The sequence below is a fragment of the Cyprinus carpio genome, chromosome B19 (genome assembly GCF_018340385.1).
Source record: "Cyprinus carpio isolate SPL01 chromosome B19, ASM1834038v1, whole genome shotgun sequence".
NCBI lineage: Eukaryota > Metazoa > Chordata > Actinopteri > Cypriniformes > Cyprinidae > Cyprinus > Cyprinus carpio.
The window spans coordinates 13,319,083-13,346,842 of NC_056615.1; the positions used below are offsets into that span (position 1 = coordinate 13,319,083).

Consider the following 27,760-nt stretch of genomic DNA (forward strand, 5'->3'; position numbering starts at 1 on the left):
GTTGGTAATATTTAAAATGAAAAAAAAAAAAAAAAAAAATGAAAAAATTGATGCTTAAGAAACATTTATTATTATCAATGTTGGAAACAGTTGTGTTGTTAATATGCTTGCTAAAACTGTGATAATTTATTATAATTCTTTGATGAATAGAAAGTCCAAAAGAACATGATTTATTTAAAATAGAAATCTTTTGTAGCATCATAAATGTCTTTACTGTCACTTCTGATCAATTTTATTTTTGCTAAATAAAAGCTTAAAATACATATAAAAATTTCAAATGAAATAAAATTTGTATACTCTAAATCAATATTTTCACATTGTACCATTGTTTTTCATGATATTACTTTATGCCCAAGGAGTCATGGGATGCACAGTTCATTGCCTCCAGAGTCAATTTTCACATTTTGATTTTTATGCGTCAAATCAAAATCTCAGATCTGGCTGGTTTTTGTTCATGGCTCTGAACTCTTTATTGAAGAAAAATGATTTGGAAAAATACTTTGGTAACCAAGGCTGCTTAAATTGTATGAGGACACTGTAGCGCTCCATAAAAATAAGTGAAACAAAAAGAGAGTATCCTTTTTTTGGCAACTTTAGCAGAGGCCTAATTTCCAATTCACCACCACATCTCCAACAGATGTGTGAATGCTACACAGCATGACATCAATACATCAAAAAAACAAAAAAAAAAAAAAAAATCAAATTTATTACCTCACAAACAAAAGAGAGATAGAGAAAAATAGTAACTTTTTTTAAACACACTGAAGAAGAAGAAGAAGAAGAAGAAGAAGAAGAAGAAGAAGAAGAAGAAGAAGAAGAAGAAGAAGAAAGAAAGAAAATATCTGTAAGTATTATTGCTCTTCTAGATTACTAGGGACAGCTTCTCATCCTTCAGCTGATGCAACAGTGCAACAGCACGAGTCAATCTACACTGCACTGTCGACACTGTATGTCACTGCATGACACTACATTTATAATGTTACACAATAATTTTATTTTAAATAAATTGAACTGTCTATTCATTAAAGAATCCTGAACAAAATGCCACAAAAATATTAAGCAGCACAAAAGTTTTCACCTTTGATAATAAGAAATGTTTCTTGAGCACCAAATCAGAATATTAGAATGATTTCTGAAGGATCATGTAACACTGAAAACTGGAGATATTGCTGATGAAAATTCAGCTTTGCCATCACAGGAATAACATCTATATTTTTTAACAAAATGTTTCACAATATTACTTTTTTTTTACTGTCTTTTTGATTAAATAATGCAGCCTTTGTGAGCATAAGATACATCTTTCAAAAACAAAAACAATAACAACAACAACAAATCTTATTGACCCCAAAGTTTAGAACAGTAGTTTATACATTAGGTTAGAAACAAAATATGAGTTATATTAGCAGGTTAGAGAGCAGAGACATTACAAGCTGAAATTATTTAACTATATCAAACAACACTAAAAATATGACAACACTATCAAATTTGAGTTAAAACATTATTTTTATGGTCCTCCAACACACATTCTACTGACTATAAGAAAGTATAATGTCAACTGATTCTACTAACCCTAACCCTAACCCTAACCCTAACCCTAACCCTAACCCTAATATAACAGTCTACTAATGCGCTACTAATAATCTAATTAGAGTTAGTCCACATATAGTTGCAAATGCAACAGAATGCCTAAAGGAGACCATTAAAATAAAACATATCCTTTCATTTAATTTCAGACAAAAAGAGAAAATAAAGTGGCTGGACTATTTATCAACTGCAAGCATACGAGACGCTAGGCTGCTTTGTTCATTTCATTTTGCTTGAGTTTTATCACATCACAACATGTCACATTTAAATATAATGATAGTTCAATCAGATCATTTACTAAAAGCACTAAACTTCAAACTAATGCTTCTCCATGATACCCACGCCTACTTCCCCCATCTGAGCCACACACACATCTTTTTAACTCTAAACTAGTCCTACTTGTCTCTCAAATTCACACTTACAATAATACCACACATTTATGGTGAAATTCACCCATATATAATCACAAATGTCGCCCATTGAGGGGTTATATGATCATTTGCCATGTCCACAGAGAACCTGCTGAGGTGGAACCTGTTCCCATTCACAGGCCTGCAGCCCTAAGCAGCCATACCATAAGACATGTCCTAAAAAAGCATATGCCACAGCTCCCATTGGCACTGAGAGCCATAGAAGTCACGCAAATTACAGGCCGTCTATCCCAGCACACCCTAAACCAAATTCAACATCCTCACAAAACAGTAACCAACTCCACCATCATCACAGGCACTTTAGCCTACTTCTCAGCCTCACGCGCTGCACAGCCACCATTTATCCCTGATCTCTCAACTTCCATTCCTTCTCGCTCCGCAATAACTCATTATGACAATAAGAAATGCACTTAGCAGAACCAGGAAGCGGGGACAAGGGAACACAAGAAAAACTTAACACGAACTTAGTCAGACTCTGCATTAATCAAACAGTTGAAACTCTCAGAGGTGTATCGTTCCCTCATCTAAGACCTTCCGAGACAAAACCTCGATCCACTGTTTGGATGCATGCCGCAACGCTCCACCTGATTAGCCCAGTACATATCCACATCAGGAGAGACCGAGTGCCATTTTATCACATGCTAACGCTATCCTTCAAGTTCCCTGGACACTTGTTATCTTTGAAGTTGGCAGAGAATCGCAGGGTGGTGGGACTGTTTGTTAGGGAGTCTAAAGCCCAAAACAGGGCGCTGATCAATCATCAGCCTCCAAACTTACCACAATACACCCAAACCACGACAACCAAATAGAACTCCATTATATTGTTAAGTGGTTAGCACTGCATTATATGAAGATTTGCTGTAGAATAAACCGGTTTACATCCTGTAATTGGGAATTAAATGAACATGCAAGAAGGGACAGCTCTCCTAACAAAAATGAGCTGGGATGTGTATCGCCCAGGAGAGCAGCTATGCTTATTACTGTGTGAGGAAACGCATCACCTCAGCAGCGACTTACACTAGGCCGTGTGCTAATGAGAATCATGGCTAGCGTCTTAGCAATTGTGCCCGTGTCACAGCGGAGACTGAGCATTTCACTGCGAGAGACTGCGCATTTATTAGCATTTAACTCCTCATGTTTTATTTCACTCATCTCTTTGGAGTCTAATGGTTAAAAATCTGGGCTGGTAATCAAAAGGTTGAGGGTTCAAATCTTGTAGTAATTAAATAGTGGTCATATTCATTAATATCTTGTGCAAGATGAACCAGCATTATATTAATGTAACACATAGAACTAGATTTGAATTTCCTAAAGAAACGACCAATTCTGGCAGCAGAAGACAGTGAAAGTGTTTTAGTTCTGCATTAAAAAATAAACGTATAAAAACATTTTTGTTAATTGAAATATAGATGAAATAAAATAAAATATAATGCTAAATGGAAAATTTTAAATAAATGAAAATTAGAAATATTGCCTTGGCCTCTACCTGAAATAAATTAAAGCTGAAGCACTACAGTTATTAAGAGTAAATAAATAAAAACTAAAAGTTAAAAAAAAAAAAAAAAATATTTCATCTAAATAATATTACAAAATTGCTAAACATTAAGCTAAAATGAAAACTAAACTGGAATATATAAAAGCTATTTGAAAATATTAATAAAAAATAAGTATATTAACAATATTAAAGGAAGACTGCTTCTTTGCAGTGTGAAATAATTGCAGGGTAGAAGACTGATTAAAATTCAAAATGCAAATACAATGACGATTCAAATTTGAATGGTGAACATTCTATTAATGTACATCAAAGGGAATTTTTCACATTTTAACTGTATGTTTCTTAAAGTTCATATAAATCAAAAATAACCACATCACACCTAAGGCTGAACTTTTCTGCAAAAGATAGTTGGAATAGAGTCTGCATGTTAAACGGTTTGAGCTGAATTAATTGCATGAAATTGCTGAAAGAAAAAAATGTTTGAGGAACATCAATATCGTTCTGCCTTGCAAACACTGTAAAAACTGTTTCAACAGACTTTGCTGTTTCAGTGACATTAGCTAACCTTTAGAGCTATTTTACATTTTTTAAAGAACCATACACCAAAAAAATACACTTATTTTTGCAATTCAAATAGCTTTACATGCCTTCTTTGACAATACGTGCAAAATAACAAAACATAGATAGGGTGAGATACACAAGACCCTATGAAAGCCATGCATCTACAGAGTCTTATGGGACGGTTAAAGATACACCACGTGGAACAGATAACCTGCAGACATAATGTTTATCTCCACAAAATACTTATTTATCTGTGCTTCTGTTTATCTGTATACAAGGATAGCAACTAGCAAGATTGGTCAACAAGCCTGAGGCAAATTACAACACTATAGAGATTCCCTGATACAAAGAGAAAGACCTCCGTCCTTCATCCAACCAGACAGCGAGAATCTTAGTATGCAGGGCAGGTAGGCCTACTTGTTCAAAATAGACGCATGCGTGTGTCTGTGTTAAAGTGGGTAATAACACCAGATCTTAGCGTGCTCCGTCATGTGTGTCTTTGTCTGCGCTTGAGTGCCTCTAGTTTAATCCTATGTGACGATGAATCAGTTGCATGGGAAAACTGACAGGCGACAAATTGTTATGGCCTAAAGAAGCCGCTATCTTCTCTGTGCCAACAACTCCCATCATCCATCACTGAGTAACTGATCAGCACAGAGTTATTATGCATACTATGAGGCTAGCATGATAACCATAGGAAGCCTTTGAGCTTGTAGTCACTGTATAAGAAAAGAGGCGCTGGCTTAAATAAAAGCTTTATTTTAAATAAAACAGACCTATAACCTTGGAAAATAGCAGTGTTTTCACTCTTTGGCAAAGACAGCAGGGGATAAACAGGATCAGTGGGTGATAGCAGCTAAACTAAAGATGGCCTGTAATGACAGCCACTTTCCACCCTCGCTCTCCTCTCGATTAAACATGAAGGCTAATCCATCCATCTATCTCTGTCTTATTTGCCATTAAACATTTGATCTGTCCCTCTTCCTCCGTAAAGTCTTGAAGACGGGGCTAGAGCTGTTGATACCCCTCAGTTTGTTTGAAGTGTCAGGATTGCTATAGGATGTTTAAATATATTTATTAATGACAGTTTACACACACACGCAGACACAATAACAACAATAATAATAATAATAATGGGCTGTTATTGTTTATGTGTTTATTCCTGACAGTTTATACAAACAATAACAACAACAACAATAATAATAATTATAATACATAAAAAAATGTTATAATTATTATTATTATACTGTAAGTGTTTGAGGAACATCAATACAGTTCTGCCTTCCAACAGTTTTAACTTCATTATTATTATTACTTTTATTGTTTTTATTATCATTATCATCATCATCTTACAAAAATTGGCCACACTTTATTTTAAGGTCCAATCCTCGCTATTAACAAACCATTAACTATGACTTTTTCCTCTTTCTGGTACTGCGCACCGGTATACCATGCAACACAATCTTTGGCTAAAGTCACACACACAACAAAACGCCAAAACATCCCTTTAACAAGTTCCTAAGACAGTATAATTGAAATGCATTTTCCATCACGCCTGACTCTCTTCTAGTTCTCAACTACAAAGCCCAAGAGCAGACTTGATCTGTAATACTGAGAAGATACCAGAGCCTTGGGAGGGCAAAGAGCTCAGAACAAAACAAGATGAATGTGTTCAGACCACTGGATATCTGTCAGAGCAACTGTTGTACTTCGCAGGGCCCTATTCAGAACTTTCCCATCTGAGGTTTACGGATTCAAAAAAGGAAGAAAACAAATGAGCTCTGTTCTAAAAGTGAGCTGTTTTGATGTTAGAATCCTGCCTTTTAACCAAAAGAGAACCTCAAATATGACTGATTTGAAACATTTTCCATCAGTATGGTCACTCAAACTGTACACAAGTAGCTCTACTTCCTTGAAGTGCAAAAGATACTTCATTAACAGTAGAATGTGTGGTTAGCGTGTTGCTATAATGACCATGTGCTAAAGCAAAACAAGCACACATACTGTACCTAAACTAGATATTCTATTAACACCTTTTAGAACTGAATAAAAAACATTTCCCTCAAAGTTTCTGCAGCGCATTCTGTGCATTTATGTGTGAAAAATAGAGGTGTCTTAGAAGCAATCACAGTTTTTAAAACTACACTTTGAAACATCTTTTGCATTTAAAGGGCATTTATAAGGCCTAAAAATGCTGCCTAGATAGACAACACACTAGATTTTGGAACACAGCAACAGTGTCTGGTTTAAGGTTTTTTTTTTTTTTTTTTTTTTTTTTTTTTTTTTTACAATGTTAAGCTGCTGGAGAACATTAAAGTCTCTGATGGAGATGTGATGACCCATGCAGAGGCAGGCTAATGGTTGGAGACTGTTTGCTAATAGTGTCGTTTACTCTGCACTTCCAAATGTCACCAGGCACTCCCGCAAAAGCCAATAGCCAGGCACTGACGTCATAATGAGGGACAAAAATTGATAAATGTCGATTAGGAAGCATTGACCTACAGCTTAAGGTCTGGGTGACAGATAAGAGACGTGAATTATAATTTTATTTTTGCTTGTCACTCTTCTATTCTCTAAGGAAGCAACATATTCAGCATATTTTAAGAACAGTGACATTTTAGAAAACTTTACGACTGAAAACCATTATATAATGAATAACGAATATAATGATGAAATATAAATCAACGAAAGTGACAGCAAAGACATATAGTTTTACAAGATTTTTATACTTTGAATTTTCTTTTTTTTTTCTTTTTTTTGTGTGCATCAAAGAATTCTGGAAAAATATCTAAAAACAGCACAACTGTTTACATTCGTTTCACTGCAGCGTTGGCAAGAAAACTGGGCTGGTAACCTTTTCTAGCTAAATTTGGCAAATCTGGCAACTATTTATTGCCAGAGCTCGACAAGGCTGCATTTATTTGAGCAAAAATACTACTACTACTACTACTACTACTACTACTACTGCTACTACTACTACTACTACTACTAATAATAATAATAATAATTATTATTATTATTATTCAAGTTAAATTTAAAAAAAATATATTTTTTATAATGTAATTCATTCCTGTGATGGCAAAGATGAATTTTCAGTATCACATGATCCTACTTTTTAATATGTTGATTTGGTGCTCAAGAAAAATTCCTTATTATCATCAAAACAGTGTTGCTGCTTAATGTTTTTGTGGAAACTTAGATTTTTTTTCAGGACTCTTTAATGAACAAAGTAAATGTATTTTCAGTCACTTTTGATCAACAGCTCTTTATTTCATGGAAATAATAAGTTTTATTTATGAAGTGCTTTTCTCATACCCAAAGCAGTAGACACACTTTAGTCTCCCATTATTATACTCTATTAGTAAACATGACTTCTGACTTTAAAATGTTCTGTCCTCGACTTTTCCCTCTTTTTATTTTAGTATTCCTTTTAGCTCTGCAGTTTTTAGAACTGGCATTGCATCCACCTTGCCTCCCTGTACCCAAAGCTCAATGCCCCTGCCTGTGCAGTACTGTGCCTGATGGGCAGTGCTGCTCTCTCTCTCGCTCTCTCTCTCTCTCTCTCTGCATGCGTGTTTCTGCCTGGCACGCTGTCTTTAGCCAGTGTCAGTGGTGATGGCAGCCAGCAGCGTGTGGTCCAGCTCCTGTGTGACTGTGACTAGCCTCTGGCTCTACTCTCTCCGCCCCACATTGCTCATTCCTCAGGGCTATTCTCCATCTCCCAGCATCCCCTTCGCCTGCCATGCATATCAATCACTTTAATGGGGGTGCTTTCAGATGAAAAAACACTCGGCTAAACTAAACTGGGTCAGTATCCTTTCATTGATGATGCAGTTGAGGGGAGGGGAGGAAAGAAACGGGAAATGAATGAGAGAGATAAATATGTAGATAGAGACATGGACAGACATATATATAGAGAGAGAAAGAGAGAGAGAGAGAGAGAGATACAGGACACATAGTCCTAGAACAGTGAGGTCTAAGCAGCCTCTCACTTCCATTAAGTGAAAAGAGGGCAGAGGGTCAATATAACAAGCGGCAACATGAGTCATTAACCTGGATAGCTAAAAGCCACATCACAGATACAACACTTAGTGTCTAGTCCAGTCAAAGTTGACACATATCTACTCAGTAAGGACTCCAAACATTAGTTTGTACTTAAAATAAATAAGGTGAACATAATAAACAAAAGCTAAAGATGCTAAGCTATTTATTTCTATTCATGTTTAGGAACATGTCAAAGCAATAGTTATATTAGCATGGTTTTTAATTTTCTTCCTATTGGCAGTAGAAAAATAATAAAAATAATCTAATGGCAACAACAGCAAAAAAAAAAAAAAAAAAAAAATTGTAATTTTGAAAATGGCACTATTAACTATACAGTGCTTTTCACAATACTTTATTTAAAACAGCTTTACAGAAAATCATTGGATGCATGTAAAAAATGGTCACTGTTTTACTCAAAGTATAAAATGTGTACACTACTCAAAAACACACAAAATCATACTTGACCAAAAAAGGTGTGAAAATGTGATTTTTGTTCCTCATATTTCAATTTCAGGGAGATTTTCTACATTTGTCATCAAGGCTGTATTTATTTGATGAAAATTTGGTGAAAATGTAAAATATTTTATTCAAAAATTTTGTACTTTAATACACTACTGGAAATTAATTTATTCCTGTAAAGGAAAACCTGAATTTTCAGCATCATTACTTCAGTCTTCAGTGTTAAATAATCCCTCAGAAATCATTATAATAGGTTGATTTGGAGCAAGTAACATTTCTTATTCATATTATCAGTGTTGAAAACTGTACAGCCTAATATTTTTGTGGAAACTGTGATACCCCCCCCCCCCCCATACAAATATTAATATTTAAATATATATGCATTACTAAACGGTCTGAAATCTTTAAACGGTACCGTATTTCTTTTTCATTTTTACTTGATAACTGTATACCCATTCATCCCTGGATGCCTCACAATTTTGATATCCACTGCTTTATTGTATTAATCGCTACTAGTGAAAAAGTGCCGCTCATTTGATTGATAATTATGTACAAAGGGTAGGCTTAATAAGCAGAGGCTTCAGCCTACACCTTTTCGGTTATTATGTACAACTTTATTTATTTTTGTATGATTGATTGTCTGTGAGGACCGAAATTAATTAAATAAACATTAAACATTAAACATTAAACATTGATATTAATATTCATAATCACAGAAAAACAACAACGTTGCTGTGCATCAGTGCCTTTAAACTATACCTGGGAGAAATCCCAAGCTAGAAAAACCCTGACACATAATGCATACCATGATATATTAAACACCTGATCCACCATCTGCTTCTGTATGATACCCTCACACTATGGAGGCAAGTTCACATCAAATGTCACAGCAACAGTGCAGATGTTACACCCCTACCTTTAAGAAATCTTTACAACAAAATAATTACCCAAGAACACAGTTTCTGATCTTTTTTTAGCTACAGCATCTAGCATATGTGGAACAGACGGGATAATGACCTTCTAGAGAGCAACCACACAATATTCTCAATGTATGGCAGCATATGTTATGCATAAGACAAATTTCACAGAGGTCTCGGTCGGCTAGGCCCTGTCCCGAGCAGATGCTGAGAGGTAAAGTGTGGTGTGGAAAGGTAAAGATAGCACTCACCGGTTCTTTAGCTTTCTGCGCTAACACTGCAAAGGTGGACAGCTTGCTGCACAGACATTTGGTGTGGGAGACTGCCGGCGATGGGAGCGTTTGGCAGCTCTCTGCGTCCCAGTTTTCTTCGCCAGCCTCTCTGTTGATAGGGTATAGCAACAACACACACAAACACACATACAGAAAAAAAGAATGAAGAAAAAAAAAAAGAATGAATTAATTGGGTCATTCCATGAGAGAGAACAGGAGAGACCGTAGTGAGTTGTACGGTGCCATGAGAACTAGTCGATGACAACCCCACTCCAAATGCTCTCAGCCACAACGGCCCTCAAGTCCACTGGCCTTGCTTTATAATGGGCCGTCTAGTCTTTCTGTGAATATCTGCTTGTCATAAACACTTTCAGGGTCTTGTGGCTGTCATATGTACCCTTCATCATCCTCTTACTCAAAGTGTTCTCAATATGTCCTCAAAATGTCTAGCAGAAGCACTGTAAAATTCCCATCGCTTCTGAACTACAATTATAATCATGTGATTGTTAAATCCTTCTTTCATTAATCTATTAACAAGTCATCTTTATTTTACAGTATGCCTATATTAACACTACCATCCAAAGGTTTGGGGTCAATAAGACTTTACTTTTATTAAGGAAGGACACATAAAATTGATCAAGAGTGACGGCAAATACAAAATTAAAGTTAAAAAAAATTCCTGTTAAATATAATTATAATCATAAATTCATCAAAGAAAAATAAATAAAAACTATAAAAAACATCAAAAATAACAACTATCATCATCAGCATTGATAATAATAAGACATTTTTAAACATCAACATATTCAAATGTTTTCTGAAGAACCATCTGACACTGAAGACTGGAGGTATGGCTGCTAAAATTCAACTTTTCCAACACTAAAAACTACATTTCAAAATATACTACAATAGAAAAAAAGTTATTTTAAATTGTAATAATATTTTACAATGTTTTTACTGTATTTCTCATCAAATAAATACATACTTCTTTCAAAAACATTTAATAATTTTACCCACCCCAAACATTTTAGCGGTAGTGTATATATGCACATATTTACATCATCTGTTTCAAATGCTTTATTTTATTTATCTATTCTATTCGTTTTTTTTTTTTTTTTTTTTTTACGTACAAGCTGCCAATGTGACCCTGTGAACTTAACATACTCCCTCATATGCACATCTTAAACTCAGGGAAGAAATAATGCGAATGGAGGATGGGAAGTCATAAAACCTTTGTTAAATGTAAACTGTAAAGCTTCATGTTGATCTTCAGATTAAACTCACTGCCGAGGCCAGATGGTCGGACTAAGAGGAACTTCTAATTATGGATTCAGCAAATCGTGTACAACAAAAAGCACAACTGATTAAATATGTGTAACATTCTGTTTCCACAACTGAAACCCTATTTAAGGCAGATAAGTCTGTACATAACCGGTGACGAGTTGGGTCATTTTCCAGCAGTAAGGGTAGTGCTGTGCTCTTTGCTAGTAACCAAAAAATGGTCCATGAATCATCACCATTGTGTCCTTGAGCAAGACACCTACTTAAGTCAACATGAAATCAAAATTCAGAAATTTCTTTGTGAGCAGTTCATCACTTCATGTTATTCCACAAGAGAAAACACTTTAGCAAATGGCAATTTGTCATGTTGACTTTAAAAAGTTACAATGAATGAATCTTTCAAGTGAACAATGAATAAGTGAATTTCATCTACTTCCAAGTAATGATTTGTATTGTAAGCAGTAATAGCCTTTTCAGTTCACTGAGGTCTCTCTTTTGTATTTGACCCCTTTAGAGATTTTCAGATTCTGACTATAGTATATCTAAATAGCCTTACTGAATCTAAATGAGCTTGGTTGGGACAATACCATTTATATATCAATACACATTGATGTAGCAAATACATCTGAAAGATACCCAAGGACACAGAGTGAGCTGTTGGAGGAAAGGTGCATAATCCAAATTGCCTTAAACGTGAGATGTGTTTTATATTAAGAGTACAGTTTAAGGGAGTCTGCCAGATGTGTATACTGTATAATTTGAGACAATTGTTCCTCAGCACATAATGTTCATTTTTACATTTTACTATTTTGCACAAAGGGTCTCTGTTAAACTTCACAGACTTCAATGAATGAGCGCTGATGTGCATTTGCACATTAAACAGACAGACTGAAATATATATTTTACTAAAAATATTTTGCATCCAAAAGTGGAAGCTCTTAAAATCTCTATAAACTACAGTACAAAGATAGACTTTCTGAAGTTAAAGACAAAGCCATAGTTTCTTCAATAACCAGGAAGATGAATAAAGAAAAAAGAAGATATTTGTTTTTTCTCCCCGCTGTACTGAAAACATACCAAACCAAGGGTATGTACTGAAACCGTCATTTTTGTGTGCCATTACATCCCTAGCAAACATAGAAGAGGTGGTACATTATTAAAATGCATTTACTTTAATCCTAGTACTTTTATTTTATGGAGTAAAGGAAGCAGGTATATTATTATGAATATCTTAAATTAAGAGGTTATGAGTCTGTAAAGTCTACTCAGGCGGCAAAAATAAAGATAAATCCCAACTAAAAAATAACTATAAATAAATAGTCCCCGAGATTAATTAAAAAAGGTCCAAAAATAAATAAAAAAAGGTCTGTATACAAAAAAAGCTCAATCAAACAATTAATCACAAATCCACTAAAAACTATCATAACTTCCCTCAAGGTCAAAATCGTTTAATCAAACATTTTAGGACAAATTCACTAAATAGTTGCATCACTTTTGTGTGCAATATTTCTGTTTAAAACTCTACATCTTAGTTACTAACAAGCCAGATTTCAGTTTAAGTCATTGTCATTTTTTTTTTTTTTTTTTTCAGTGCAAACTTTCTATGCAAATTAGACTTGATATAGATTGAGCTATATTCACTTTTAATTTGCCTGGCACAAATGACACTATGCTATTACCGCCTGTGGTATTTTGTTTAAAAGACATGTTTGTGTAGATTTTCAAGGCGTCAAGCCAGCAGTGATTCATCAAATGATGATAAAATTATGGAGAGGCACATTGTAATCAGGCATTTATCCAGGTTTGTGATTTAGACTGCAATTTCAATATTTTAAAGAGTCAATTCAGGCTTCTGGGTTACAGTGCAGTGATGCCGGACAGGTCTAGTAAAGTATGCCAGATTGGTGTAGTCTGCTGCATGCTTCACAACCTAGTCTCACAACTGCATGGGAACTGCACCATGCAAATTTAATTGGGCTTAGGCTAACTAATTAATTAATAAGAAAAAACAATGCTATAAGAATGAGCAATTAATTCCTAGTGCAAGAGTTTTGTGAAATATCAATCAAACCTATGCAGAAGCAATACAAGAGCACATCTGCATTGTCTACATTTTAATTTCTCTCTCTCTCTCTCCCTCTCTCTCTCTCTCTCTCTCTCTCTCTCTCATAAACATGCATCATTCTTTTCTTCAACACATATGCTACCACAGCTAGAGCTCAATAAATAAAAACCTACCTAATGCAATGTAAGTGCAATCTTTCTCTACCCTTGATCTGCAGATTGACACTTCAGAGGCAACTGATCTGAGGCAACTCCCATTCAAAGTCTCTCTGACACCAACAGAAACAAAGATGAGCCAACAGACACATGAATGGAATTCTGGGTATTTCTAGTTAGGCTAGGATCAAGCATAGAACATCAGGTGCAAACCTCCCGAGGATATTAATCAACAGCAGGTGAACAGGAGCAGGTGAGATAAGAGATACAGGGCTTTGTGAAAGATCATCTAAAACATTGTTTGGCAGATCAGAAAACATCCAATTACTGAGCTCTCAGAATGAGACAGGTACGCTGTCCGGACAACATCATTTACAGCCCTTCGGGACATTATCTTTTTATGCAAGATTATACCTGCTGGAAAGATATTGTTTTGAATGATGGTTGCCAGTATGGGATGGCTTTTTAATTTAATTTAAAGTACCATGTAAATCCCATACTATATAAATATTTTAACCATTCAGTGCCATGGGGAAACATACATGGAAATTACTAAAAGTTTTTTTGTCAAAAATCCACACAAATGCCATATCAACAAATATCAGTATCAAAACCAAATAAAAAAGTATATCTGTTATAAATAATGAATGAATGAATGTTCAGTAAGGCAAATGGTCATGTTACAAATGATATGGGGAAAAAAAAACTATGCATGTTTATACAAAAAGTCAATCTGTATTTAATGTTAATGTAAGTTTTAAAGACTTTAAAGATGTGGTCACATTAGAACATATTCTGTGATATGTTTGTGGGCAAAATGGTCCATTGTCTAATGTTGATGAGTTAAGCACAGCTCACAGAAGCAATTTTCAAACGAAGCAGCTTTCTGTTGGTCAACAACAGAACCTGATGCAAAACCTGTTTGGGGAGATCACATTCCTCACATTAAATTGCAGATCACATGGAATCCTATTGAAATGACTGGATTTCACCCATGAAAATTTACCAAACAGCAGTGAATGTGACAGCACCTTAAAGTTTGTGTCTGCACATACGGTTTATTTTAAAAATAAACCAGCAATGAGAATTATACTGTAAAAGATGGGACTTGCCCCAGTCACCCTTATATCAACATACCACGTGGCTTTAGACTCTGAGATCATGAGTGAACCACAACTTCACCAAAAAGGTCATGCAGGTACCATAAACCAAATTTCAGCAGGGCTAATTCCAGAAAAAAAAAAAAAAAAACAAAAAAAACAAAACAAAACCTTTGCATATGTCCAACTCAATTCTATACACAATTAAACTCCCACACAAGAGGAACCTCCATAGCCATTCCTATGCTTCAAATAGCATCGGAAAAAGCACATGGGTACACTGTGTACCCTCTTTACATTATTAGCCAGCATGGTAAACAAACTCTGTGAACCTTTTCATTTCTCCTTATGGTTTGAGGTTTTTCTCTCAATAGCTCAGTAGGCATCTTCACTCTTACGCTGCCACTCTGTCGTACACACAAAAGCAAATATACATGCTAAAAGCAAGGGCAAACAGGGTAACATATGGAGAATGAAATGCCACAGCAGTCATTTTTCACCCTTTGGTGTGTGAGTGCGGCTCCATTATTTAATTAGCACATGCTGTGATAGGTTTAATGAACCAGCAGCGTGCTCCCTTCCTCACCAATGGCCCGGCCCGTGTTTGTGTTTAGGTCTCTGATTAAATGACCAGATCTGCCATGACAGTAGTCTGGGGGGGATCAGATTACAGAACAGACCAAATTGACTTTGTCCCCTTTTGTTTTTAATATCCACTACAAGATGAGCTGCCTCAAACCACAGGATGAAAACATGAGATAAACGCTGGTAAAAGAGATCAAGCTGTGGTGGATTACAGCAGCCATCATCTTGACATAGGGTGGCGGTTAAGTTGGAGTCACGTCTACCGTGAAGGCTGAAAATATGAAAATACGCCTTAAACAAACAAATTAAACGTGGATTCTGACAGCTAATCCATGTGATGAACAGTTTTATTTCGGGAAAGCAATTAATTCTAATCTGGTTATAGGCACCTGTGTTATGAGCTAAATATGCCCTATATGATTACAGTGAAAGGGTGTTCAGAGAAGAATTATGGGAGTGTTAAAAATTAATGCAGAGTATAAAATGCTAAAAACAGGGGAAAAACACTGAGAGAAAAAAAATGAAAAAGTGATCTGAAAGGGAGGAAGCGAGAGAGAAAAAGACTGAAAATTAGCTCTGGAAGTATAAAGGAAAGGAAATATTACATGACAAGCGTAATACACTCAATCTGGCATATCCTTTTCACTACACAACAGAAGAATTTTCTGGAACTTAGTACATGTAAGACCATTCATAACCAACTTTAGTGATATATTTAGGGAAGTTCTGATCAATTTAGAAAAGAAATGGAGCTGGTTGGGGAAGCAAGTGTAGTTCTCTAGGCACAAGGCTCAGACTGATATTCTGAAAAAACAAATGCATGATTTTGAGTATTATATGGCTTTTATCTGACAGTTCAATAAACAAGAATTTATTACTGAGAAACTTGCACTTTAGAAACAATATTGCCAGGTCATGTTTTTGCACTGAACAGAATTGAGTAGCACACAGTAGTTATGTTTGATTTCTGAATGTATAAGCATTTTTTGTGAATGTTTTTGAAACTGTTTGTGTTTTTGAAAGTTTTGAAATGTTTGAAACTGTTTGAGTGAATGATTCAATGACTCACTCATTAAGACAGTCACTTGTGCTGTTCTTGAATGAATCAGTGTGTTTGAACGAAATGTCTGAATAGATTAATCTAAACTCACTACTAAACTCACTAAATCTCAATTTATGAATTAATCAGCGTTTTGTAACGAACCGGTTGAATGAATCAATCTTGTCACTTGTCACCATGAGGATAAATCGCGGTTTAACACCATGATTTCTTATTTAGTTCTTCCAAGATCAAAGTATCTGGACTACTCCCACATTGATTTAATAGCTCTATACTTATACTTCATGTCAAACTAATTCTAATTTGCCCAAAGGATATTAGGAGAAACAACTGAGACAACATTGAAACTTACACATACCTGCAAAACTAAAACTATCTCTGAGCAATCCTTCTTTTTTTTCCATTTGGGCATCATGCCTCAGATCTGAACTTCCGCAGATACTGAAGCACTGACAGTAAAAAGTTTTCACCCAAGTATGAAAGATCATGTCCTTGTCCTCAGAAGTAGAAACACACACAATGCTTTTGATTCAGTGTTGCAATCATGTCGGAATGCATTGAAAGTGCTTGTCATTGGCTTTTCACCTTTGCCTTTCTGACCATAATTGTTAAGCTTCTTTAAAGAGATCATCCTTCCTCCTGGTGCACTGATGGGAATGATTCCAGGCAGGTTAGCAATGTGTGCGACTAGTGGCCCTGCACAACTGGTGTCACAGCTTCGTCAAACAACATCCACAATTAAATTCTCTGAAGTAATGACCACAGTAGAGTGTTAAGAACATTGCTCCTTCAACTAAAAATAGCCCACAACATCAAACAAATGAAGATGTAGCCAGCTAAACCAGAGCAAGAACTTACCAGTCACCTCAAGCAAGCCATAGAAACCTCAGCAGATCTTACTCCCTTGATGTGTTTGCCTTTTTAAATGCCACATTTTCCAAGAGTTTGAGATCTTGACAATTAGATTTAAATGATTCAACAAAAAAATAATTAAAATTAAAAAAAATAATGACAGGGAGGATAGAACATTCACAGGGAAGATGAGAACATGCGATTTACATGATTAAAAAACCCTAAAATGATAGATGATCTTTTCCAACATTTAATCCAACCAAAGCTTTGATTCACAAGCTATCCAATCTATTGATCATAATTATTTCTTTTCATTGGTTAAAAAGACATTAAACATGTATGTACTCACCACAGAGGTGTAGTCTAACTCCACACAGATGCTATATGTAAGCAGAGAGACGCTTGCTGAGATTCAATCTGCTGGTGTTTCGATTGACATACTAACACTGTCCCCTGCCCTGGAAGCCACTCCCCCAACAAACACACACACACACACAAACACTTGACTTCCACCACACACACACTCTAAACCACCAGAGGAGGTACAGGGTTATTTCCGCATCAGGTGTTTTGAATCTAAATATAGAACGCTGAATCTTTAGTGACTCACAGACGAACTCAAATATACTTACTCATTGAAGAATAGCATGGAAAGCTCACCTAACTTGTGTGTAATGACATGAACAGGAAGGAAGCAGAAGATTACATTGGGAGGAACAAATATAAAGAGAGAGAGCAGCCCGGTGTAGAGATGTAGGTCTAGCCATGGTAAGACAGATAATAGATGCTTGAAGCCGCTCTTGCGGTGAGATGGATTCCACATTATCCCAGTTCAGCTCATTTTAACCATAAGATGCTTAAGTCTCACTTTATTACAGGAAGGGGGGGTGGGGTGACCAGGGGTCACACAGGTTGCGATATCATAGCGAGGAGGGAAGAGCTGCATCCGCCCTGATATTTCACTGAGATAAAAATCCCCGTAAGCCAAATGGCCCCAGGAATCACTATTAAGTTGCTGTGATTATTTACTCCCATGGTATCATAAAAACAGAAGCTGTTCTAGCAGCTGATCTACAGTCCACTGAGTGGGAGAAAGTCTGAGTCACAGCCTCGTTAGAGAGAGAGCTCCATGCTTATTTTCAGATAATGAGCGGGTGCACAGAGAGTTCAGGAGTCTGTAAACCAGACTCCTGCCCTGAATCACATGCCAAAAACATCCACAAATGCCTTCATCCTGCTGTAAACATATACAGCGGCTTTACAGTGACCTGAAACAGATCTGTTATACAGTTGTAATGGGTTCTCTGCCACCTGAACAGAAAATTATCTGAATTCTGTGCATGATACACATTTTTAGTATATCTTTATGCATGGCAGGCTTGTAAATATATATACATGTATATTAAAAATACATATTGCTCAGGAAGTATTTAATACTACATAAATATGTATTATATTATTATTTATATTTCTATCATAACTCTTGGAGGGTTTGGCATGGTAATGTACGTACATGACTATTCTGTCATTTATTACTCACCCTTGTGTTGTTCCGAGCTTGTAAGACCTATATTCATCTTCGGAAGACAATTTAAGATATTTTTTTGATGAAATCTGAAGGCTCTCTGATCCTCCTGTAGACAGCAATGGAACTACCACATTCAAGATCCCTCAGATTTCATCAAAAATATCTTAAATTCTGTTCATTACTTACTCATATTCATTTTAATTTATTTCCATTATGATACCACTAATTTATTTTAACTGTAGGGTTCACAGCCTTTTTGTTTGTTTCATTTTAAAGCTATTAATGAAGGTTTTATTTTTCATTATAGTTACTAAAGAGATCTTTTTTTTTTAATCTGTATTTAAAGTCACTGGAATGGGTCATACAGTTTATTTAGTCGTGCATTTCATTTTATGGTGTTCACATTATAATTTAAAGGAGTGGGTACAGCTTGCAAAGACTGTGAATACCATAGGGTGTGTTAATTTCATTTTAGAAGCATTAATGAGGGCTGATTGATTGATTGATTGATTGATTGATTGATTGATTGATTGATTGATTGATTGAGAATATACCTGCTGGGAACAATAGAATACATTTAAATGAGAACACAATAGAGAACAATATAAATAAATATAAATAAATCACTTATTTTACTGACAAACATCCATCCCTTTTGCATCAGAGGGGATAATGGCATGATAACATTCTACAAATATATGCTTTCAGACTAAAATAAACTGCATGTTTTGTTGAAAAGACAAATTTAGTTGAACTTAACAACAAGATCTACTAAATTCTGTCAGATTGAAGTAGAAAAAGAGCCCTGTGTGTGTGTGGCTAGTAGCTGCATGCTTTCACACAGCAGTGGAGTGTGGTGGCCTAAGGGTGATGGATGGCAGTGGTGCGGATTAGGAGCCGGATTAAAGCATTCATTCCATACCTTCTCAGAAAAAGGTTGTTGGGATCAACATCCTGTTATTTACCCTGTCACTCCACTCCCTCTGGCATGAGCCCTGCCCCAATAAGCAGCATGGGATTCTAGGTCAAAAAGAGAGAGCTGCTAGTGGCAAGGTTGAATTCCCAGACTCAGACTCCACAATCCAGAAAAATTGAATGCTTACTGTGTAATGAATGTGCATGTTACCATACAGGGTTACTAAAGCCTATAGTAAACTGGGAGTTCCAGTAGCTGTGAATGTGTTAATACTCTGTCGCTCCAACAAGGGAAACTGACATTAAATTGACTGCAGAGGTAATGTTAGGAAACACCAAATACACCAAAATAAGTCTAAACATACTCACAATAATTGCCAAAGAAATTAAAGTGACGTGACATTCAGCCAAGTATGGTGACCCATACTCAGAATTAGTGCTCTGCATTTAACCCATCCGAAGTGCACACACACAGAGCAGTGAACACACACACACACTGTGAACACACACCCGGAGCAGTGGGCAGCCATTTTATGCTGCGGCGCCCGGGGAGCAGTTGGGGGTTCGATGCCTTGCTCAAGGGCACCTAAGGTCGTGGTATTGAAGGTGGAGAGAGAACTGTACATGCACTCCCCCCACCCACAATTCCTGCCGGCCCGGGACTTGAACTCACAACCCTTCGATTGGGAGTCCGACTCTCTAACCATTAGGCCACGACTCCCCGACCAGTAAGCCAGTATCTTAAATTACACATCACAAGTATAAGTTTGAAAATTATGTTTCTCATGATCTTAAATATTGAATATTTTTGTTATTTATTTTAAAGAAGGAAAGGTGGTCATTAATAATAATAATAATTCAACCTTTTATTTATTTATTTATTTTGTTTGTTTGTTTGTTTTTGTTTAATCATGCATTCATTATGTTTAATTTAATATTAGCTTTGATAAGACGTTTTTATTGGGCTATTAATACAACTTCTTAACAAATAATAATAATAATAAGTATTGTTGTTGTTGTGGTTGTTGAAATGATAGCTAACCAGCAATAACAAGTCTTTCTGGTGAATCTGGTTCACTATAGGTAATTCCAGACGCCAAGTGGCAGCACCAGCAATCCAGCATCCCATAATGGGCACCGGTATCCAAAACATAACATGATGGTACTTCACTTTATGTTGATTCATAGTTTTGGTGACTTTACTATAATTACAAAATGTGTATGATATGTCCTAATGTTTACCATAAGTAAATAATCTAAGAACCTCACAAGTATCTCATGACCCACAATGTTCTCAGCACACCAGCTTTAGTAAATGAGGCATGTACTGACAGATGATACCATTGTGTTTTTGAAGCATGGCTGAATGCAAATCTTTGTATATGTGGGGCATTACGATGGACTCAACTTATTTCTGTGCATTCACTAACTCTAAATTTCATTGCAGCACATTTCTCATTTAAACAGAGGTAGGGCTTTAGAAGACAGATGGCACGGACATAAGGACATTTAAAACATTGAACTGTAAACACGAAGCCACGGCCAGCATAATGTCCTGCAGTTGCCCGAGCAGATAGAAACATTTTAAAATAAACACATGCAGTGGGCCATTAGGTTGGTGTGGGGTTTTCATGCCAAATTCCAGCATAATCCTTTAAATTGACTATGTACTTGCACACACTGACACATATTCACAGATTCAGACAGACACAATGAGTCGATGTGGGGCATGTGCTCAAACACACACACACAAACACTCAGTGAGAAGTGAAGTGGATGTTTGTGGAGATGAACCCTGCAAAAAGAATGATTTCTCATCTCAAGCTGTGCTAATGTCTCACGAAAAATCCTTGGATGAACAAATAATTACCTCCCTGTCTTATCATCTGTGGGCTGTGACTTCTTTATTTATTTATTTTTTTCTTGTGTACAGGCTTTTTTCCCTAATTGGAAGCCATCCAAATACAGCATAAGCCCACATCTAATGTTGAATGGATGTAAAATGTTCTGTAGAATCATCTAATTTGATAAGAGAATGATCTTGCAATTCAATCACTAGTCTACTAGACTATTAGCATCAACTCTAGTTCACTTTGCAGGCCATTGTAGCCAAGTAAGATTTCATGTCACCATGGTTTGATGTATGATGAGTTTATCAAAGCTATGGGGGACGTTACAGTGCATTTGATTATTTTATGTTTAATGTTTATTTATATTCAGATTCAATTCAAATGCTTATTAGTGCTTAAAGACCCTAAATCTCTCTCTGTGTGAAACCATCTCATTGACTTGACCTGTTTCAGCACCACGGACAGCAACATGCAGTGCTGCAGGGAAATGTGTCTGTGACTGTGTCTGAATGTACTGATCCAAGGCTTAGAATGATGGCTGTGGAAATGTGCTTCAGTTTAATGCAACTCCTACACAGCAAATTAACTGAAATAACCCTGAACGATGGTGATATGTCTTGCCTCTTCCTCTTGCAAATGAGGAAACAGAAGGGCAAAGGGCAATCTATAAAAAACCAAACTATAAAAAAAAACAAATGGATTGAAACTGTGTCGTGGAAAATAAATTAATAAATATGCATTTCACACTGAAATACAAGCATATACTCTACTGTGAAAAAAGTTGATAGACTTTTATGTTTTTGTCTCTTACAAATGTATCTCATGATGAGCAAGGATGCATTTATTTGATCCAAAAAAAAAAAAAAAAAAAAAAAAAAACCAGTAAAAACAGAATCATAGTGAAATATTACTACAGTTGGGGAAGTTGTGGCCTAATGAGTTTGACTCCTAACCCTAAGGTTGTGGGTTTGAGTCTTGGGCCGACAATACCACGACTGAGGTACCCTTGAGCAAGGCACCGAGCCCCCAACTGCTCCCTGGGCGCCGCAGCATAAATGGCTGTGTGTTCCGGGTGTGTGTGCACTTTGGATGGGTTAAATGCAGAGCACGAATTCTGAGTATGGGTCACCATACTTGGCTGTATGTCACGTCACTTTTTTCCACTTTTTTTTTTAAAAATAACTAATTAATTTTTTCATGTAATTTGTTCCTTTGATGGCAAGCTGAATTTCCAGCAGCTTTTACTATAATCTTCAGTGTCACATAATCCTTCAAAAATCATTCAAACATGCAGATTTGGTGGAAAGTATTAATCTCTCTTTCTCTCAAATAAATAAATAAATAAACAAAACAATAAAAATAAAATACAATAAAAATGATAATAAAATAAAATAAAATAAAATAAAAATGATAATAAAATAAAATAAAATAAAATAAAAATGATAATAAAATAAAATAAAATAAAATAAAATAAAATAAAATAAAATAAAATAAAATAAAATAAAATACTAACCCCAAACTTTTGAATGATAGTTTAGTCACTGGTTCTACCAATGGTGTGACTTTTGGGGTGAGGCTATCTGTTTGTCTGACTAATGAAAAAGAGTCAAGGAAACCGGTTTAAAAACAATCAATATTTTAGCAATTTTGCATAACTGCACACATAAGCTGTAAGCTAAAACATACTGTCCTTAGAATATAAACATAATGAATAAATTATGATTTTAGCATAACTTCTCATTTTTCTGGTCTATTTCCACATCAGCCTCAGGGATTCAGAGTTCCACACTTTACAAAATGACAGAAAGAAGCCAAGGGATGAGAATAACTGGAGTAAACAAAAAGCGCCTTTGTAGGACATATTCTCCTTGCTGCTCTCTGGAGCTGATTCCAATTTAACAGGTTACAAACAGATTAAAGAAGCAGACCCTCATCCCTCAGGAGCCCCTTTAAGCCTCACAGACCCTATACCTCTGCTGCTGCACACATCCTATAGCCTGAGAGGAGGAAAGAGACAGAAAAAAAGGGGCAAAGGAGGAGGAGTACTAAAAGAAAACAGAGTGTGCTACACACAAACACATACAGAACTGGTGTCTTTTCTCTCATTACCCTGGCACTAAATAGGCAATAAGAAACCACACGAGAGCACTGTTGTTGTTGTTTTTTCTAGACGTCTGTCTAGAATCTTTAATTTCCTTTTGCTTCTGCTTGTTTAACCCCAGAACACCCCTATGCAGCATCAGCAGCATGACCAATTCAAACTCAAAAAAGAAGAAAAAAAGATTATTACTATCTTCCATGTTTTTCACAACCAAGAAAACAGAAACTTAGTAATTCCCACACACTATAAGAAGTATAACTAGCCTGGCCAGCTGCTGGTGCTGAAGAATGAAAGTCGGCCATCAGAGATGTGTCTGTGCTGCGATCTCCATCGATCTCGCTTTGTCTCCTGCTCTCATTTCCTGTGGATTGTAACGGGGGACATTTCTAACGCTAAAAATGTCTTCAGTCACACTCAAGTTAGAGTGATGACACTTACTCAGCAAATCTGAGTCAGCCGGAAAAGATCAATGAAGTTCTGTCTCTGCTTGAGAAAGAAAGCAAAATGTGTGAATGTCTCACTTTTTTTTTAATCCAAAAACCTTCAGTAACAAATGTTTTTCTTATGCTGCTTAAAGTTAACATGAATGGCAGATAGTAACTCCTAATTGAGATTGTAGATAGAGTGTCATTGGTCCATTTGAGCGATAAGTCTGCGATCTGACGTAAAGCAAGCAAGAAGAAGAATACGCGTCATGCGCTGGCTGTTGAGAACTCACTCAAGACTCGTTCAGGAAAGTTCGGACATATGGTGAATAGGTGGTAAAAAACAATATAAATAACGTTCAGTTTCTTGCACAGACCGATCATTTTGTGTCTTTACACATCAATGTATCGTCACAAGCCCCAGGGTTTAATTTGGTTTTGTTTGTGTATGTTTTTTTTGACTCTCAAAGCCGCGATTCCCATTCACTTGTATTATATACTGACAGACTGCAACGGTTTGAGTTAAAAATCTTCATTTGTGTTCTACTTAAGAAACAAAGTCATCTACATCTTGGATGCCCTGGGGGTAAGCAGATAAACATCAAATTTTCATTTTTGGGTGAACTATTTTTTTACACTACTCATAAATTCAGCATATTGAAATTATACTAAAAATTAGGCTTTACCGTCATAGAAAAACATCACCAACATCTTAAACTATTCATTTTTATCTACTTTTTATACTTTTTTATTATTATTTAAAAAATAAAAAATAAAAATAAATAAATAAAAACTTGCTATGTGTACTGCAATAGACAAACCCGAACTTGTCAAATCACTTAAGTATTGTTGCTCTTTGTTGGTTTGGTTGCTTCTATTGTCCTTATTTGTAATTTGCTTTGGATAAAAGTATCTGATAAATAATTACATGTAAATGTAATGTAAACTGCTCCAGTATTAGACATTTAGGACATAAATGTGTGTGTGTGTGTGTGTGTGTGTGTGTGTGTGTGTGTGTGTGTGTGTGTGTGTGTGTGTGTGTGTGTGTGTGTGTGTGTGTGTGTGTGTGTGTGTGTGTGTGTTTATTTGGAGGCACATGCTCCTCATCTCATGTGAAGCGCTAAAAGCTCTGTCCTTTTCATGGGGAGCAACCAAAGGCTTCCTACAGCACTGAAAAGGGCACCATAACCTGCTGGCAATTAACATGCACCACTGCTGATAAAGAGAGAGACAGAGAGAGAAAGAGGGACTGGAAGAAAAAAAAAGAGAGAGCAAGAACAACAAAGAGGAACAGCGATAGAAAAAGAGAGAGGACCAGGCTGATTCAACAGATTTTCAGATTCAACAGCAAGACAGGGAAAAGGGTGAATAAAGGCAAAATCACCCCAGAGTGAAGAAGAGAACTTCAAGGCCACAGGGAAGAGAAATGGAGGAAAGGAGAGCTGAGGGAGGGAGATCAGGGGGAGGTAAGGCAGCTGGAAGGAAAGGTGGCATTAAGATGAAATAAAGCATGCAGAGATCAGTTCCACTTCAAACGAACAAAACAAAGAAAAACACAGAAAAGAAAAAAAATAAGAAAAATAATAAGAAGGGTAATTAAGAGAGAGAGACAGAGACAGAGACAGAGAGACAGAGAGAATGTGGACAGTGAAAGGCAATTGAGAGAAGAAGAACTTGTGTGAATAAGTGTTTGAGTTTGTTAACGTTATATTACACATCTATTTGGAATCTCTGGATTTTGATTGGTCAGTAGTAACATTCTGCCATCAAATATCTTGCGCAGTGACCTGTAAACTGTTCATTTGACCGTTGTCCATGACAACCAAATTCCTACACTGTGTTAGTTTGATGTCTCTCATGGCTTTCCATGGGGTCTTTCTTCTCAAAGAATGCAGTAGTTTTAACTTTGGTATTTTAGTTACATTTATTTACAAGTTTGGACTAGAGCATGTTAAGTAAAATGTTGGATAAAGTACATCCAAGTTGCTCTTCATCACAAATTAAACCCCTTCAGGAAGGCACAAGACCTGATTACCCTGCCTGTGATGATCTACATGATTTACTTTTATGTCCAATAAGAAAATTACTATATTAGAAAATAACAATTCCGTCAATTTAGGAAAAGAAAAGTAGAATTCCCTCCCAGTATTCTTTCCTTTTATGCCATTCAAGTTCTATATTAGAAAATGACAATTTAGTAATTTTAGGAAAAACAAATCAAAATCAGATATTTTAGAAAATTTAAATTTAAATCTAAAAAATCTCAAGCAAAACCTTTTGTTTGTTTGTTTTAAATAGAAATTACATTATAAAAATATTTTATTAATATACTATTGAACACTATTGTTCAAAGGATTTTAAGAAATTAATATTATTATTCAGCAAGGACATATTAAATTGATTAAAACTGACAGTAAAGACTTTTGTATCAGTTACAAAATCATTAACTATTTCAAATATATTCTGTTCTTTTGAATTTTCTATTATCAAAGAATCATGAAAAGAAGTATAATCTTTTCCACAAAAATATTAAGCAGCACAACTGTTTTCAATATTCATAACCAACAAGGAATATTTCTTCAACACCAAATCAACATACAGGATTAATAATGATTATGAAGGATCATGTGACACTGAAGACTGGAGTAATGGCTGCTGAAAATTCAGCTTGGCTCAAAAAATTAAATTACTTTTTAAAATATATTTACATAATAAAAAAGCTATTACAAATTGAAATAGTATTTCACATTAATACTGTTTGTACTGTATTTTTAATCAAATAAGTGCAGCCTCAGTGAGGATAAGTCTTGAAATCGTTCCAACCCTAAATATATCTATACTCTCAAAAAGCCCATGTAACCTGTTCCCACTTTCTTATAACTGCTAAGATGTGTCAGTCAACCAGGCAGAGCTAATGAATATGACAAACCATGTTTGCCCCTCTAGGCAAATGAGCAAAGACCATTTCTGCACAACATCAGTACCCATTAGCCCATGTAACATCAACACGTTCTGTTCACAAACATCAGCAGCACATGTCCTAACTGCACGCAGTCTGATCCTCCACATGCAAACAAATTCCACACAGATTCACTCAAAACAAATTAAGTGGTAACATATACAGCGCGGACTGATTCTGATTGGAAGCCCCCTGCATCCATTCACACATGCAACAGCTGCACGACCACACCTCTGTGAAAACATTACTCAGCCACTGTGCACACATTTATATAGTACATCCATTACGTTATCATAATCAAAAGCAATTTGTTGCTTAGTGCCAAGGTTTTTTTGCCAGCAGTGATTAAAATGGCCCCATGGAGGTTTAGATTTGGTTGGAGGGATTAAATGTGATTTAATGCGATTGTACAAGAGTAAAGCCCAGGCAGTTGTGAGCTTTGGAAGAAAGAAAATAAAACATTAAAAAGGAAACTCTGGTAAGGTCATTCTGTACATAAAAGAGAATTTATGATCATAAACCACACACAGTGCAAAGTTCATGCAGACTTAGGCTTTTTTCCCCCTCACTGTGAGTTCTCCAAGCTCTCAGAGATGTTTTTGAAGACTTTGGCCTCAAAAAAAAAAAAAAAAAAACCTTTTGTGAATGAATAAATGTTATAATAAAAACTGGATAGAGAGTCATTAGGAATGGGAATATCTTTTTTCCTCATGCTGTTTGGAGACCCCAGGACCATTTTTACAGCTTAAAAAAAATATACTCAACATTGTCAATTTCCTTCAGGATGATACTTTTTGAATTCACATAATCTTACACAAACTGATTATAGACTATTTTATTTTATTTTATTATTATTATTTACATATTAAGACTCTAAAACACACACACACACACACACACACACACACACACACACACACACACACACACACACACACACACACACATTTGATTGCCTTTATTTGGATCTAAAAGACATTACAAAGAAAACAAGATCCAAATACTCTGGGAAGGGTCTTTGGCAAGGTGACAGATCTAAAATTCATGGCTCACATAGTTGTACAGGTTCTTCCATTTATAATACTCAACACATTAAGGATAAACAAAACATCTCCGTGTCC

General features: G+C 35.8%; 1 protein-coding gene across 1 annotated transcript in view; it reads right to left on the reverse strand.

Moving 5' to 3' along the window:
* The window catches only part of adgrb2 (adhesion G protein-coupled receptor B2), a 255,499-nt gene that overhangs the window by 51,226 nt on the left and 176,513 nt on the right, over positions 1-27,760 (reverse strand). Inside the window, 1 exon segment of the mRNA XM_042745491.1 lies at positions 9,581-9,872. Within this exon segment, the coding sequence (XP_042601425.1) occupies positions 9,581-9,872 (292 nt within the window).